We start from the raw sequence: 14860 nt of genomic DNA, 5'->3' as shown, positions 1-14860 counted from the left end.
TAATGGCATCAATATTGAACAGCCCGGGGCTCCACACCGGCAGCGTGTCCAAGTGTTATCACTCTCCTCACCTTTCCTCTCCTCTGCTCCCATCATCGCACAAGGCACGGAGAGGGAGGGAACCCAGCCTGTCAATGCTGATAGAGCTAGAGCAGCTATTAATAAAGTCTGTTTATGGTTTATAGCCTGTTTAGAGCATCACCCTAGGGACCCAGACAATAGAAGAGCATTTTACGCATTCCCAAGGTACAGTGAATTGCCTGGTGTCTACATCAGCCAAGCAGCCAAGACCTCTTTACTGCTCCAGAAATTCTGTAGCGCAGTTTCCATCATTTCTATGAAAATTATCATGCGGCAAATTCGGAAAACAAAATGCAAATGGAAAATTTTAATCAAATTTACTTAGAATTGCAAAAAATGTGATTTGTCTTGAATAAATGTTGTGATTGATAGCGATGGAAATGCCTTTGTCAGATACATAATGATGTAGGTTTTGTGAAATGTCATTGCCCAGCAGTTCAAAAAGTGGCTTTAGATGTTCGGAAATGTTGTCTGTAAAATATCTGTCCTCTATTGCCTCCCAGAAATGTCATACATGCTAGTGCCCACTGTGGTTTTCTGGCCATTAGTTGCTGAATTAGAATACTGCCAAGTGCATTTCTTTGCTTTTATCCTCAAATGAAAACATGAAATATGAATCACTGCAGACAAAAGAGCAATAACAACTTTACAAAAGACTCATCAGCTCTTGAAAGACCTGCTATATTTTTCTCATGGATGTATTATTTATTTATTTGTCCGTTTACATTGAGGAATCGGATTTATTTCCTGCAGCCCAGTTGATGGAAACATGCCTATATCCCATTTTATTTTTTTGCAACACTTCAAAAGTTTGCCTAAAATTTGGCTGACAGTTGGATGGAAACAAAGCGTGTGACAGACTATGTTATCAGGACACTGCCGCTATGGAAAGACCAGCTGAGAACAGCAAATTAAACCCAGCAGCGGGGGCGAGATACAGTGTTTATGCTGATCGACAAGTTGTACGGAACACATCAGACACGGTTTACACGACTCTTCACGTTTGCTGTGAAAAATGCCTCGCCTCTTGACATTATCTGGGCCCTTCTTTGTCTGCTAGTGTATATTTTACAGAGGGATTACGCCTAGGCAGACAAACACTGAAAGAGAAAGATCTATTGTGTTGTCCTTGCGCACTGGGGTTAAGATGGGAGAAATGGATCTGTAAATGGTGTAATTTAAATACGTAGATACAAAGAAATGCAAGCCGGGATGATCAGATAAACATTGCCATAAATAGTGTACCTACATACTGCCCCCATGTCTGTTTCCCCCCCTTCTTTCCTGTCTCCATTTAATCCATAGCATCTTTATGGTCTGGAGTTACATAATCCAATGCTTAGCCTAAATGCTGGTGTCTGGTGTCCAGAGAGAAGTGAACTAAAACAAAAATGGCCAATTCTCAGTAGATGCTGTTTTGACAGATTCTTCTCAGTTTACACTTCTTTAACAATTATCATATTTAGAATTGTAACTTGAATAAAAAAAACCATAACTTGTGGCTATGTTCCTCTAAATCCTATTTATGTCTATAGATGAAATGTGTCATCTTGTGTTGCAAAGCCTTCTCAAGGACCATTTCAGTGATTCGGCATGGTTAGTATATGATCAACATCTCTGCCAATCATTTCCCAAAGCAAGCAGTCATATTTTAGAGCTCTGATATCATTTTTCCTCCCTTTTATCCAGCCATGGATTTCCATTCGTTCCACTACGATATGAACTTTCAGAGACAAACTTTCTTCAGAGCAGTATTCCATCACCGTAATGAAGTCCTCCACAATAGTTTTCCTCAAAGCAGCAGCACTGCTGTGTTTTGATGATTGATGAAACAGTCTCTCTAGCAGAAAATAGTCCCTGGGGAGGTGTTTTCTTTACACACCTAATTATAAGTTCTGTGGTTTGTGAATGTTGACAACTTTGATAGAGACAGAAACAGAACATTACAGTGTGGCTGTTTCAACCAAAACTTCAAATATGAAAATCAAGGGACATGTTGCGAAATCTTTTGTGCCCTCAGATGACTTGTAGAATGTGGGTAACATTCAAAACATTGAAAATCACTGGTATGGTCCTTTAAGTAGCACCAGGGGCCTAGATTGCAAAGTCCCTGGAATCTGTAGTAATTTAAAAGGTCAACTAGCAAGGTATTTCATAATGAACCCAGCCATAATGAGGCCCTTCCATGAACCTCTTGATCTTCATCCACAGGCTTTGACCATTTCCTGGTCACCTGCATTCCAAGGGGTGGCCTGTCCTCTCACTGGATTACACTTTATTATCACTCACAGGAAGTGATTATTTTACAATGTCAGTTGGTCTGACTCCCATGTGACAGCACTGGAACTATGAAGTGTTTCTCCTGGCTTTTTTGGCTTCTTCATCCTGCTCAACTTCGACAGCTTACATTTCTAGAAATGTATTTATTTGAACAGACGAGTGTTCCATTTCACAGGCTTTTGCCAAGTGGGAATTTTTCACTAGCGCTTGAGCGGTGTTGGGGAATTAACAACGCATGCCTAAGTCTGAAATTTACCTTTATTAAACATGCCACCACTGCACTTCATAAGCCCAAAGAGTCCTAAGACACATACACACTGACATTTTTATGCACAGCTTTTAACCACACAGCTGAGACCACAGATCTTCCACTGAGACATAACTCAGTCACTGGAATGGGAACTAGACTGGGACTGGACGAAGAGGTTTACTATGTGAACAGAAGCTATAAGTAAGGTGGACATGGTGAGACGCAGTTGGTCTCTTCAGGATTGCAGAGGAATGCCTCTGCTATGCACTCAATTAAGACTTCACAACAATTCCCCATCAGTGACTTCATGCTTGAGATAATTGATGCCAGTAACTATGCACAACAATGCCCGATTTTAATTAAAGAAGATCATAAAATTTCTTGGAAAAGGTCAAGCAGGCACAGCAAAATCAGGGGAGGTGGGTGGGGGTTGGGGAGAATTTCCCTGAATAACAGGACAGGGCTTAAGGAACTAAATGTGCCATAGAATCACAGTTTCCAAACCAGAGAGCACTGACTGCCTTGGTGTTGTTGAAATACGAGAGACTATCATGGTTTATTTCAGGTTTATTTACTCTCTCACCACCTCACTAAATGGTACTCAGATTCAACACACCAGACCAGAAATTGAGGAAAATCCTCGAGGTTAGAATATTTTCCTCCTTCTGTAAAACAATGTTTTCCCTTTTTTCATGACAGCATGACTGATATCTGCCAGTGTAATTGCTTCCTTATTTGGCGAATGAAATATTTCAAAAAGTCAGCCTATCTGAATCCAAAGTTTATGAGAGAAGTAAAAGTACATTAAAGGAATAGACATCTTGTTAAAAAGCACTGTGGAATGAGGCCATCACCCTGAATGGTGTGTTTGGGTCATCTGAGAAAAATGGATTGCTTTATGAAAAAAATATTTCCCTTGCTGTATTTACACAAAAAAATATTTCCAGATTTGACTTCTCATTTAATGGCTGACATACATGCTGTGTATACCGCAAATATCGTTCAAACTGACGGGAGGAAACAGAGACGGCCATTGAGGAAACCTGCAGCTTGTACTTTGAAGAATTCCACCAAGGAGTGGAGAGGGGATGGGGAGAGAGAGAGAGAGAGAGAGAGAGAGAGAGAGAGAGAGAGAGAGAGAGAAAGAAATGTACCCCAGAAAAACCTTGGCTTGAACAGGCCTGCCATGGAAAAATACTGATATTTCATGTACGAAAATGTCAGTGTACACCTCAAAAAGCAGACGGTGAAGAAAGAAGCCTGAGAGAGGCTGGAATGGTACATGGTTCACGTGAGACAGGTGGAACCATCAGAAGGGGAATGGTTTCTCCCATGGGATGAATGGGCTGTTTTCTTTAATAGTAGTTACTAGAGGGGTGTAATATGGAGGCAGTAAGGACAAAGAAACACAACATTTCTATTAGATGTAGAAATACATGGCTGTTTAACATTCTTACCTCTCCTGCAGTGCCTCATGGCCATTTTGCACCTCCTGGACTCAGCGATGGTGGGACAGGGTATTGTGTCCTTGGGTGGCTTCTTTACAATGTGCCGCGTCCGGGTCTCCAGACCCCACTTGAAGCCACAGGTTTTGTTTCTTCTGGTGCAGGTGCCCCATTCACTCCACTGCCCTACCTCACAGCCCTCTGTACAGAGGGAGGCAGACAGACAGACAGACAGACAGACAGACATAGAAATAGAGAGGTGCCATGAAACCACGGCAGAGTAGTATTTAAAGGCAACTCTGAGACCCTAGGTCAAGCTTTACTACAGGAAGAAGGGGCTTTTCTAGGCTGCTAAAACCTGTGTGTGGTCCCAAAGTTCCCAGTTGGCCAAAAACAAGTAGGCCAGTTTGGGAAGTTTGAAAATACTGCGTCCAAATAAAGCAAGGTATAAAAGAACATGCCACTTCAAGAAAAATGATTCTCAATCATCTGCTATCATGACCCAAAAGTCTGCGGATTTACATTCCAACCAAACACCACAGCAGTTGATGGCAGAGAGCTCTCTCTTTCTGGTGGAAGGTGTTTTAATCAGAGGAATGAGCTGCTGGACTGGTTGGCTGGAAGGAAAAACCCACATACTCTTGGTTGATGACAGCACATGGTCGAGAACCACTGATCGATGATGTTCAGACGTGCCAATCCAACCAAATGCTAAAGCCACTCATTTCACTGATTAACACACTTTCAACCAGAAAGAAGGAAATGAGGAACTAATTTATTAAGTGTGTTATTGTAGTGTTTGGCCTGAAAACTGGCATTTCTGGTGAGACATTGGCACAATTGGAGAACGGTCTAAGAACAGACCTCAAATGCCTCAAGGTACACCCACCTAAAAGACCTCTCCTTTCATAGTTACTGTATCCTAACCCTACCAAACACCAGGCAGAGGGCCAACAGATGCACACTAGCCCTTTGGCTAATTCTGATGCATTTACACTTGAAACAAATGATTATTGGTGCTCTCTGTCCCTTTTAAATAAACTTCAAACCTTACACCAAATCAATGCCTAATCTTAACCATCACTAACCTAATGCCTAAAACTTAACAATGTTCACCTTATGCCTTAAGTTAATGATCTTAACCTAATGCCTAAACTTATCCATCTCTAACCTAATGCCGAAACCAAAACCATATTCACCTATTGCCTAAACCAAAACCATCTTCACCTAATGCCTAAACTTATCCATCTCTAACCTAATGCCGAAACCAAAACCATATTCACCTAATGCCTAAACCAAAACCATCTTCACCTAATGCCTAAACTTACCCATCTCTAACCTAATGCCGAAACCAAAACCATGTTTACCTAATGCCTAAACTTACCCATCTCTAACTTAATGCCGAAACCAAAACCATATTCACCTATTGCTTAAACCAAAACCATCTTCACCTAATGCCTAAACTTATCCATCTCTAACCTAATGCCTAAACCAAAACCATATTCACCTACTGCCTAAACCAAAACCATCTTCACCTAATGCCTAAACTTACCCATCTCTAACCTAATGCCGAAACCAAAACCATATTTACCTAATGCCTAAACTTACCCATCTCTAACTTAATGCCGAAACCAAAACCATATTCACCTAATGCCTAAACTTATCCATCTCTAACCTAATACCTATACCTAACCATCTTCACCTAATGCCTAAACTTGTCCATCTCTAATCATATGTCTAAATGTATCTATATTAACCTAATGCATAAACTTATCTGTCTTAACATAATACCTAAACCTAACCATCTCACCCTATTGCCGACAGTAGCCGTTTCAAATGGAGGAGAATGAGGTCCTTTGTGAGGTTGGTGTTCCCTGAAGTCATTGTGTCTGCCCAAGATCTTTAAGACTGAGCATGATTGAGGGCCTCTGATCTACAAAACATGGCCTTCCCTTCATTTTTGTAGCAGTTTACATGCAATATACATATGTGCATTATTTGACATACCTCCACACTCCATGGTGTCCTCCAGTGGGGCAAAGCCCTCGGGGCACTTATCAAAGCAGCGCCCTTTGTGTAGATAAAAGCCTGACTTGCACTTGGTGCAGAAGTCTTTACTGAAGCAGGACTCACAGTTCTCTATCCTGCACCCTGGGGAAGGAGGAGAGAGGGGAGTCATCAGGGTCTGAGCCACAGTGCAGTGTACACCCCTCTCATCTGGAGTTGATCGAGAGCTAAGGGGTTTGGGGAAGGGGTTCTTGAAAGGATTATACCGTCTCTCCCGCAAAAAAAAGCCGTCAATGCCCTGTGAATCATTTCTCTCCAGGGCTGTGCTGTTTTTCAGCAAACTTTTTTTTTTGTCTGAGAGTTTTTTTCTTCCTGTACTTGTTTAGACTGAGCAAATGAACAGTGTGAAAATACAGAGATGGTGAAGGATTACCTCACACTGACCTCTTTCAACAAGGGCAAAAAAACAGATTGCGTTTACATCCAACAGTCTACATACAACACAAGAGCTCACATGGTTTCAACTAATGCAACGGGAAGAATACATCCCATAATGGCTTTGAATGGAGATCTTAAAATGCTGTCCACACTGTTACAACCTTTTCCTATTTCCATAACTTTAACTATTATTGGGAGGTGTAGTTTGTCATTACATTTTGAATGATAGCTCATGATTACAAAGTTGGCCAGCTTTTGCGGATCCTAAAGGCTTTGGCTATGATTCTAAAGGGGGGCGGTGGGTTGGGGAGGGGGAACAACAACATTTTGCACTGCCCTGCCAAACAAATGCTGATGTATTTAGTGAGCAAACACAACGGCACACTTATCCTCCCACGCCACACCCTGCTGCTGTGCATGACACACAGCACTGCGCTGCAAAGAAAGACACAGCAATGTGTCATCAAGCTCTTACTCTGCAAATAGCATGTCAGGCAGGGCCAAATTACATGAACCACACCAACGGGGCGACGCACTGGCCCACATGATTAGAAGGAGCCTCCCAGAGCTGTCTAATTTATGACACTCCTCAGAAGCCCTATGTGGCCTGATTGCCCTAATAGGCTCCCAGTGTTGGGTAACCACAATCTATAACCAACAGCCACTGTCTCCCTCTGCTTGCTGGGCCTTCCCAGGTAGGGTGGCATCTGGTCCTCTGATTGTGTCATGAACAGGAGCAAAACCATGTATTTAGTGCTTTTGTGTTTCTCGGCGCACAAACGTGTTGCTGTGATTTTCCACATGTGAGAAAGGCAGAGGCTGAGGGCTGCTCTTTTATCTGTGACCCTTACAGGGCTTGGGGAGGGGAAGGTTCTCACAATCACGCCCCTTAATTACACCATCTCCAGCTAACCATCAGGCCTCCTCCTCGACATTCCTCCAAAACGAGGGGGTCCCTCCCCGCTTCACTTTGAACCCTAAAGTATGGCCTCTGCCCACTCACTCTGGTCTCACGCTTTCCCGACCAGTCTAAACAAACCATGGACACACGCACACACACACACATATGTGCATGTACACACACACACAAAGCATACCAATCAGATACGGCTGGAAATACACCCACTTCACTGTTGACCCTGTATTCCACATTCTGAAAATGTGACATATGCAGATGATATCAAGCATTTGGCTCATGTTGGGAAGTATGCATCACCAAAGAGGTAACAGTTAATCTTAGATAATCCTAGGTAATCCTTGGGTTCTCGCATCATTGCCAACTTTTAATCTTTTGTTGTTTCTTATGGTTTTTTTTTTTAAAATGAGATTTCATGTCATGTATCTGTTTGTTCTTTTCTTTCAATGTGTTTTCTCCTGCTTGTGCTTCTAATTAGAAGCACAAGCAGAATCAGAATCAGATTTTTTTTCTGTATTTTACTGCCTTCCTGTGAAGCATTTTGCAAACTCTACATACATAGTTAATTGTTATTATTATTATTAAAATAATAATAATTATTATTAGTATTTTAGTAGTAGTAGTTGTATTACACATGCTGAAAAGGATACAGTATTTGAACCAAAAAACAGATATCTGCTGTGGTATACTCCAACATATCTCAGCATATACATACATTGTTTTTGATAAACACAGATCGCTGGTAGAGTTACACAGCGCTGTAGAGATTTTGGCGTGGAATGCGTAAGTCTAGGGGAGGTAAGGCCACACAGCGACAGGATGCGCTCTTACTTCCCCTCTCGCTCTGCCTCCACTTTGTTGTGTCGTGTTGTGCTGTGTGAAACTGGATCTCTGTCAGGCTTGGTTTTGATACAAGTTGAGCCCAATACAGGGCGCACGCTAATAAATCATGGAGTTAATTGGAAAGTGCAAAGCTGCCTTTTACCCCTTCGCACTTCCCAGGCCTGTCATCACCTGAGCGACTTGTAGCTTCCAAACAAAAAAAAAAAAAAAAAAAGGGGGAGAAAGAGGGAGAACAGGCACATCTGGCAGTACTCTCAAGCACTGGCTTGTTGTGCAGTTTTCAGTTATTGACAACAAGCAACCCAGATGCGCTGAATATTCTTGTGGCAACGTGAACATTTGGCTCCCAACATTTTGATTGAAACATTAGTTTTGATTTCAGTCTCAGACCTAATCAAACAATGTTGCAAAAGCTCATAAAAGTTGTTTTCTAAATTCAAGATAAGCAATAACGCCGCCCTCCGAGACGGATGAGGTGGATGACACAATAGAGCTCCATGGGAGTCAGAATGCAGGGAGGCAAGGCTTGAAGGTCAGAGGTCATCGGGGAGAGAGGTGGGTATGGAGGGATCACCATGACAGCCATGCATCTCTCTGTCTGGTTATCAGGCAGGAGGCTATCTGGGACAGCGCAGGGCTATCTGGGACGGAGCAGGACGCAGTGATACAGGAGAAGCTCGAACAGCGTCCAGCCAAGTTGGCAGTTAGGCAAGTGGGCAGCGTGTCCAGCAGCCACAGGCTCCAGACACAGATACAGGGGAGCGGGTTCATTCTCCCTATGGGATTAACCTCTGGACCACCTTTAAAGTCTTCATCTAGGTGCCTCGGGGAGACTAATGAGAAATAATGAGGTCATCAGTTCCCATCGAAGGCCCAGTGTTCCTTGGACTTAAACGTATTATCATCATTATCTCCCAGCCTGATTCTGGGCGCAAGTTACATTATGGACGAAGGAGGAAAATCCTTATGTTTCTGCTCTGAGAGGCAGTACAAAGGCTCCCAGTGAAGTGGCTGGGGATGCACAATTTAATGATGTCAGCGCTGCATTGGTTCCACCGTTACTAATATCAATGTTTTTTTTTTTTGTTTTTTTTTACTGCAATACTTTTTTTTTTTTTTTTTTTTTTAGTTTGCTTTTGCACTTGAATTTATGTGGTTTTCATGTCAAGTGCATTTGAAGTTTAGAGATGAGTCACCAAGCGTCACTTGTGATCTAATCGCGCATGCTTGGCAGAAGCCGGTCCCTCTGCTGTGGTCTGGACCAAGAACCCGCCGATTTTATCAAGGACACTCAAAGCTCCGTGTCAGCTTCAAGTCAAATGCCGTTCCTTAGCAGGCTGACAGGGCCATGTGTAATCACTCGATTTATTTACATGAATATTCGCTGGGTAAAGAAAGGGTGCTAAATCATTTTGTGGAGATTGATGAAGCTCTTGGTGTTCCAGACAGGGTCTTATTTGTTATCGGGGCTGGGGGTTGGTTGTCAAACCACTCATCAGTCTACTGAGAGAGGCTCAGGCTCCTCCAGAAGGCTACACAGGCCTGATGTTACACAGCAGGAGTGTCCACGCTGTAAAAGGCCTGGCAGTGCGAGGGGGAAAACAAGCCCCATTTTTCCATCTTTCGCCTCCAAGCTGAGTTGAACAGCTCTGACCTACTCTCTAGGCCCCGGGTTTGGCTGACATGGAAGCTCTGGCTTGCTCGCTGCCACCCAGCCATGTCGTGTGGAGCTGCGGATGGCAGGAGTTCATGGCAAAGGCCAGAGCTGCCATGTTCTTCCCAACTCTCTCCATGCTGTTTTTTCCACATGGGTGCTCCTCTGCACACCGACATGGAGCAAGGTGAAACAGAGGTGGTGTTCCCGTCAATCAGTATCTCCCAGAGAGAGTTCAGAGATGACAGATGTGCTGGCGGCCCTCCTGGCCTCTTCTTTCCTAGGAACACATTCCTAGATATACCAGGATCTGCTCCTGTATCTGCTCAGCCAGCTCCTGCATGCAAGCAGACAGCTTAGGCTTCAGACAGTGGTCGGATGCAGACAGCTCATCCACTCACACTGTACTGTATTCACAATTACACACTGTTTTGGGAAAAAATGCTATTCAGCTCCACGTCTGGTTGTAATGTCCTGGGAGCAGGGCTTGGTTTGGTGGGTCCATTGTATTGTCTGGCAAATCTGAAAGTGTGGTTAGTAAAGCTGTGATGATTAAATGTCCCTTGGTAAAGCTCAAAGGCCAAAAGCAACTGGTCTTTTTTGTTGGTTAGAATGTGCAATGGAAATACCCACAAGCTCAAAATGAGAGGGAGAGAGAGAGAGAGAGAGAGAGAGAGAGAGAGAGAGAGAGAGAGACAGGGGCAGACAGAGAGAGAGAGAGAGAGGCAGAGAGCTAGCTGCCAGTGCTGCCAACTAAGCTCATGGCATAATGGAGTAGTTCCTTTACAGAGCCTTGGTACCCGTTTGGCTGAGATTCCTGATGTGTGGCTCCTGTCCACCTCTGACCCAACAAATTCCCATGATGTACTTTAAAAACTGAAAAATCTTGGAAAGGGCCACATCCAATCACCTGGAAACTTGTAGCCCTAATAAGATGTGACAAAGCAGCAAGAAATACAACAATGATATTTATTAACAGATTTTCTGAATATGAGAAAGGCAATAAAACAGAAATCACCAATGGCAATCGAGAAAATTACCTCTGACAACGGAGTCTCCAGTGGCACATTACATTGGCACTGGATGAGCTGTGATATTTAAACCCCGCTTCCAGGATATTGGCAATCGCAGGTCTTGATCGAGTGGGTTTCCATGCTGGTTGGCAGCGAGCGGGGCTGGGGTTTCTGTGTGTTTTAAAGCACGCTGCAGAGGCCTGAGGGCAAGCCAGTTGGTGGCCAGCGTGTTAAGCATGTGTGTGTGCGCACGTGAGGTGGGGGGTCCTCAGAGTGTGAGCCATAATGCACCCCCGGGGAGGAAGTTTTGAGCGCAGCCTTTCTCGTAGGCTGACCCTATCAACACTCTCTCATTAATAAAAGACAGCTCTGATAGCTGCCTTTCAGCTCATAATACTCTGAGCCAGCGTATGCTTATGATACAAAACGCCACAAAATTATTTGGCTCCAGCTTGTGTGTGCTAAAACCAAAGTATTATGAAATGTGACTGAGGCGAGAGCACGACTGCACCGCATTCATTCAGATTTGGCTGTACATAAAGTAACATACGACCGTCACTACAAATCCTCCCTGTGGAGTAGTGGGTTGACACCCGCAGAGACTGGTGGGGCCTCATCTAGATGGCTGATAAAGACCCCCATGGTTACCACTAGAATTATGGCTTATGACTCATATTAAACCACCCATTAGCTGTTGAAAGAAGTCCTTGACTAGCAAAACACAGGAGATCTGAGAATGTATAAAGTCAGCACGCAAACAGGAATTGCGAGGCAATGGTTTAAGACCAGCTACACCTCTACAAGAGGAGTTAACACGGTGGGTCCCACCTCTCAAGCCTCTTTGGAGGACATTCAAGTGCTGCTGTAAAAAAGCTTCCATTTATGTTTTATTGTGAAAAATGTAGTTTTCCGGTGCCAATTGTTATTTTCATTCCAGCGATGGAAGGAAACGCTTTCTAACAGCATGTCTCGATTTCAGAATTCAACCCTGAGAAGGCAGTTTCACGAGAGATAGCTTTACTTTCTGCTTCGCTTCAAAGCTGCAGCTGTTATTTCTCACCACTAGAGGGTGTCGAGAGCACAAAGTCCGTTTGTAAATACACGAAGCCACTCCTCTCTCTGGCGGACCGGCTGTAGTAACTGAAACTAAAGAAAAAGCTAGAGCTGCAAGCGGCAATTCACAGGTTTCAAGCACAAAAGGCAGTCTCCTCAAGAATTTGAAAACATGCCATATACATAAATTGACACACTGTTAGTGAGCAGGACTTGGCCACTGTGGGATTTGAACCTTGGAGCTTTGTAGAACCAAAGAAGGGGGCTTGGCGTCTGGGGAGACATGCCTTGTCACACACCTTCTTGCATCTTGGATCACATGTGCCAGACTGAGGCGTTTTGGTGGGCTTCAATTTAAAACATTCTGCTGGTTTCAGGTGTTTGTCAAATGTTGACGTTTGATCAAACATTTGGTTAAACAGAAAATATTACATATAGAATATCACAGGGAGCATTTAACTGATGTGAACACCATCTGGAACGTGATATCTACCATCTAAGTGCACACTTTTGGAAATATAGAAGTTAGTTGATTTAATATATTTTTAAAAAATACAGAATGACTGACTTCTTACTTGAATCCATGTGGTCTTTTGAGAACTTATGTCCACAGCCAACCCATCTTCCTGTTCATCAGCAGGATAACTCAAAAAGTACAGCAAAGAAGTGCTTATCTTTTTGGGCAAATCTTAACCCTCAAGGCAGCGGGGAGGTTATGAGCAACCTCCCCGCTGGGTTTCATTGCCCCACTCCCTTGAGTAACCCTAACCCTAACCCTAACCATTTTTTCCCTGTTATTACTCAAAAGGGGTGTGTCCTGTGACAACAACACTGCCTACAGGGGAGGGGCTTAGCACAAACAAGGCCACAGTTTCTGAATATCTCCATGTTAACATGATGAAGCACAGTAGGGAGGTTGTGGGTCAGCGCTGACTAACTTTCTATGCTCATTGGCTGAAAACGGCAGGGCTAGGCACGGACAGGCCAGTAACTCCCAGCTGTGAACTCGGTGGAGTCCTGTGCTCTGCTGAGTGCCTTCTTGTTTGTCAGTTAATTCTTAATTTAAAGGTAGTAATGGATGCCAGAGTTAACCTACCACTGAATAGGTGGCTTGGCTCTGGCTGCATTCAGTACTTGCAAACCGTTAAAGAATTGCTTTAGTCTGGGTTGAGGCGGTAGTAGGCCTATAGCAGAAATTAAATTGAGTTTGTGCTGCTGTGGAGCTGCTGTCAAACATGGCACTGCCAGGAAATATCTGCACCCTTACTGCTGCTTGAGCTCTGTTTATTAAATAGCACCGCACACCAGATGAGGGAGCCTGAAAACTGCAGAGTGAAGTACGAGACAGTCGACAAGGAAAGCGGAAATACATGGCTAAATTGCAGTGAGCCCCAAAAACAACGCAACCAATCAGGTGACACTGTTGACCAATTGGAGATAATAAGCCACGAAAACATTTGGACAACTTTTGCTGGCACGCTGCAACACATGCACCCAATGAAAAACCTCTTTTTGGTGACAAACCAGCTAGTTTTCTTGTGTACACCAAATTTTAATTTTGCTCTTGCTATACTGCTGGCTCAAGATCTAAATTTGGCTTCAGGGGCTTTTCCACCTGGCTTTGATCAAACAGAATGACAGGAACATGGCACAAAGATATTGAATATTGACAAGTCTAGTCTAAAAAACACTGAAAACCCAGGGTGGTCAAACTCTGACTCTAATAGCTGCCTGTGTGACTTTTCCTACCTAGTGTTGCATTACGCCACCAGCTCTCTCCTCACATGGCTGTCCATCCTCTAGACGTTCGTCAGAGCGAGTGGAACTGAGATTTCCGTCAGTGAGTGACTTGGTATATAAGCCTCTCACTTGTATAGCTCTTGTTTTGCTTTACCCAGGCAGTCCACAAAACATTCTTGAATGAGATAAGATCACACAGACAAACTCTGGCGTAATAATAAGCAGCTGCTCCCTAAGTGATTTCAGAGCCTGTGTTTTAAAGCTCATGATAACAGAGACGTAATGCCACTTTCCGGGACTCTTTGGAAACCAGGAGCCGACAGCAGCCCCGCGCCGGTGGAGAATCCCTCTCCGCCTCGGCCGGTCACCCGGCCTTTGAGCCCCGTCGCGCCGGTTGCCGGTGCCAGCCCACAAGCAATTTTCACTGACCCAACAATTAGCTCTCAATCCAGCCCAACAGAATAACGCATTATGGAGAACGGACGTGAACTGTTGAGTGAAAATGACATGTGGAGCGCAGTGGAGGATGAGGGTCAAACAGGAAACCGGATTAGAGAGCCATGACTGAAACGGCGATCACATCAAAGTAGGCCTCGCTCGGAGATCTGATGCTACGTGACAATACAAGATGTTGTTCTATGGGCAGTTTGTTCGGAGCGGGATTCAGATTAACTTGCCACACATCTGTTTCAGTTAAGCTCAAAATTCACACAGCATGGGGAGATGGCGGGTGGGATAGTCGGGGAAAAGTAAAAAAAGGAAGACTTTTCGCCAGAGAACAAGATGTCTTTCTCCTCCAATTTTCGCTGACTTATGAACACAGGGTGAAATGACTGCAGGCCCCTAAGACTTTGGCTCTATTGTGGGGAGCAGTGATGAACATGTATGTGTGTTTGTATGCATGCACGCAGAGAGTACATGTTTTGGCTGGGGGCATCCAATTGATACCAGCAGTTTACTAAAAGAGAGGACTTTTAGTGCTTAAAAGACCATCCCAGTCATTATGCATGTTTAGCATAAATATCTACAAAATCTATATACTTCATCTTTCTGCTGATCTTCTCCCAAAACAAGCAGTCATATTTTAGCACTCCAGTATCATTTTTCCTCCCTTTTATCCAGCCGTTGGTTTCCACTTAT

General features: G+C 43.8%; 1 protein-coding gene across 1 annotated transcript in view; it reads right to left on the bottom strand.

Annotated features, from left to right (window-relative positions):
• rspo2 (R-spondin 2) overlaps positions 1–14860 on the bottom strand; it is a 71337-nt gene that overhangs the window by 23174 nt on the left and 33303 nt on the right. The window contains exons 4-5 of the mRNA XM_030072441.1: positions 6064–6207; positions 4069–4257 (exon numbers count right to left, since the gene is read on the bottom strand). Coding sequence (XP_029928301.1) covers positions 4069–4257; positions 6064–6207 — 333 coding nt within the window. The remainder of the gene's footprint in view (positions 1–4068; positions 4258–6063; positions 6208–14860) is intronic.

Source organism: Myripristis murdjan, chromosome 16 (assembly GCF_902150065.1).
Source record: "Myripristis murdjan chromosome 16, fMyrMur1.1, whole genome shotgun sequence".
Lineage (NCBI taxonomy): Eukaryota > Metazoa > Chordata > Actinopteri > Holocentriformes > Holocentridae > Myripristis > Myripristis murdjan.
This window is presented reverse-complemented; position numbering and strand designations above follow the sequence as displayed.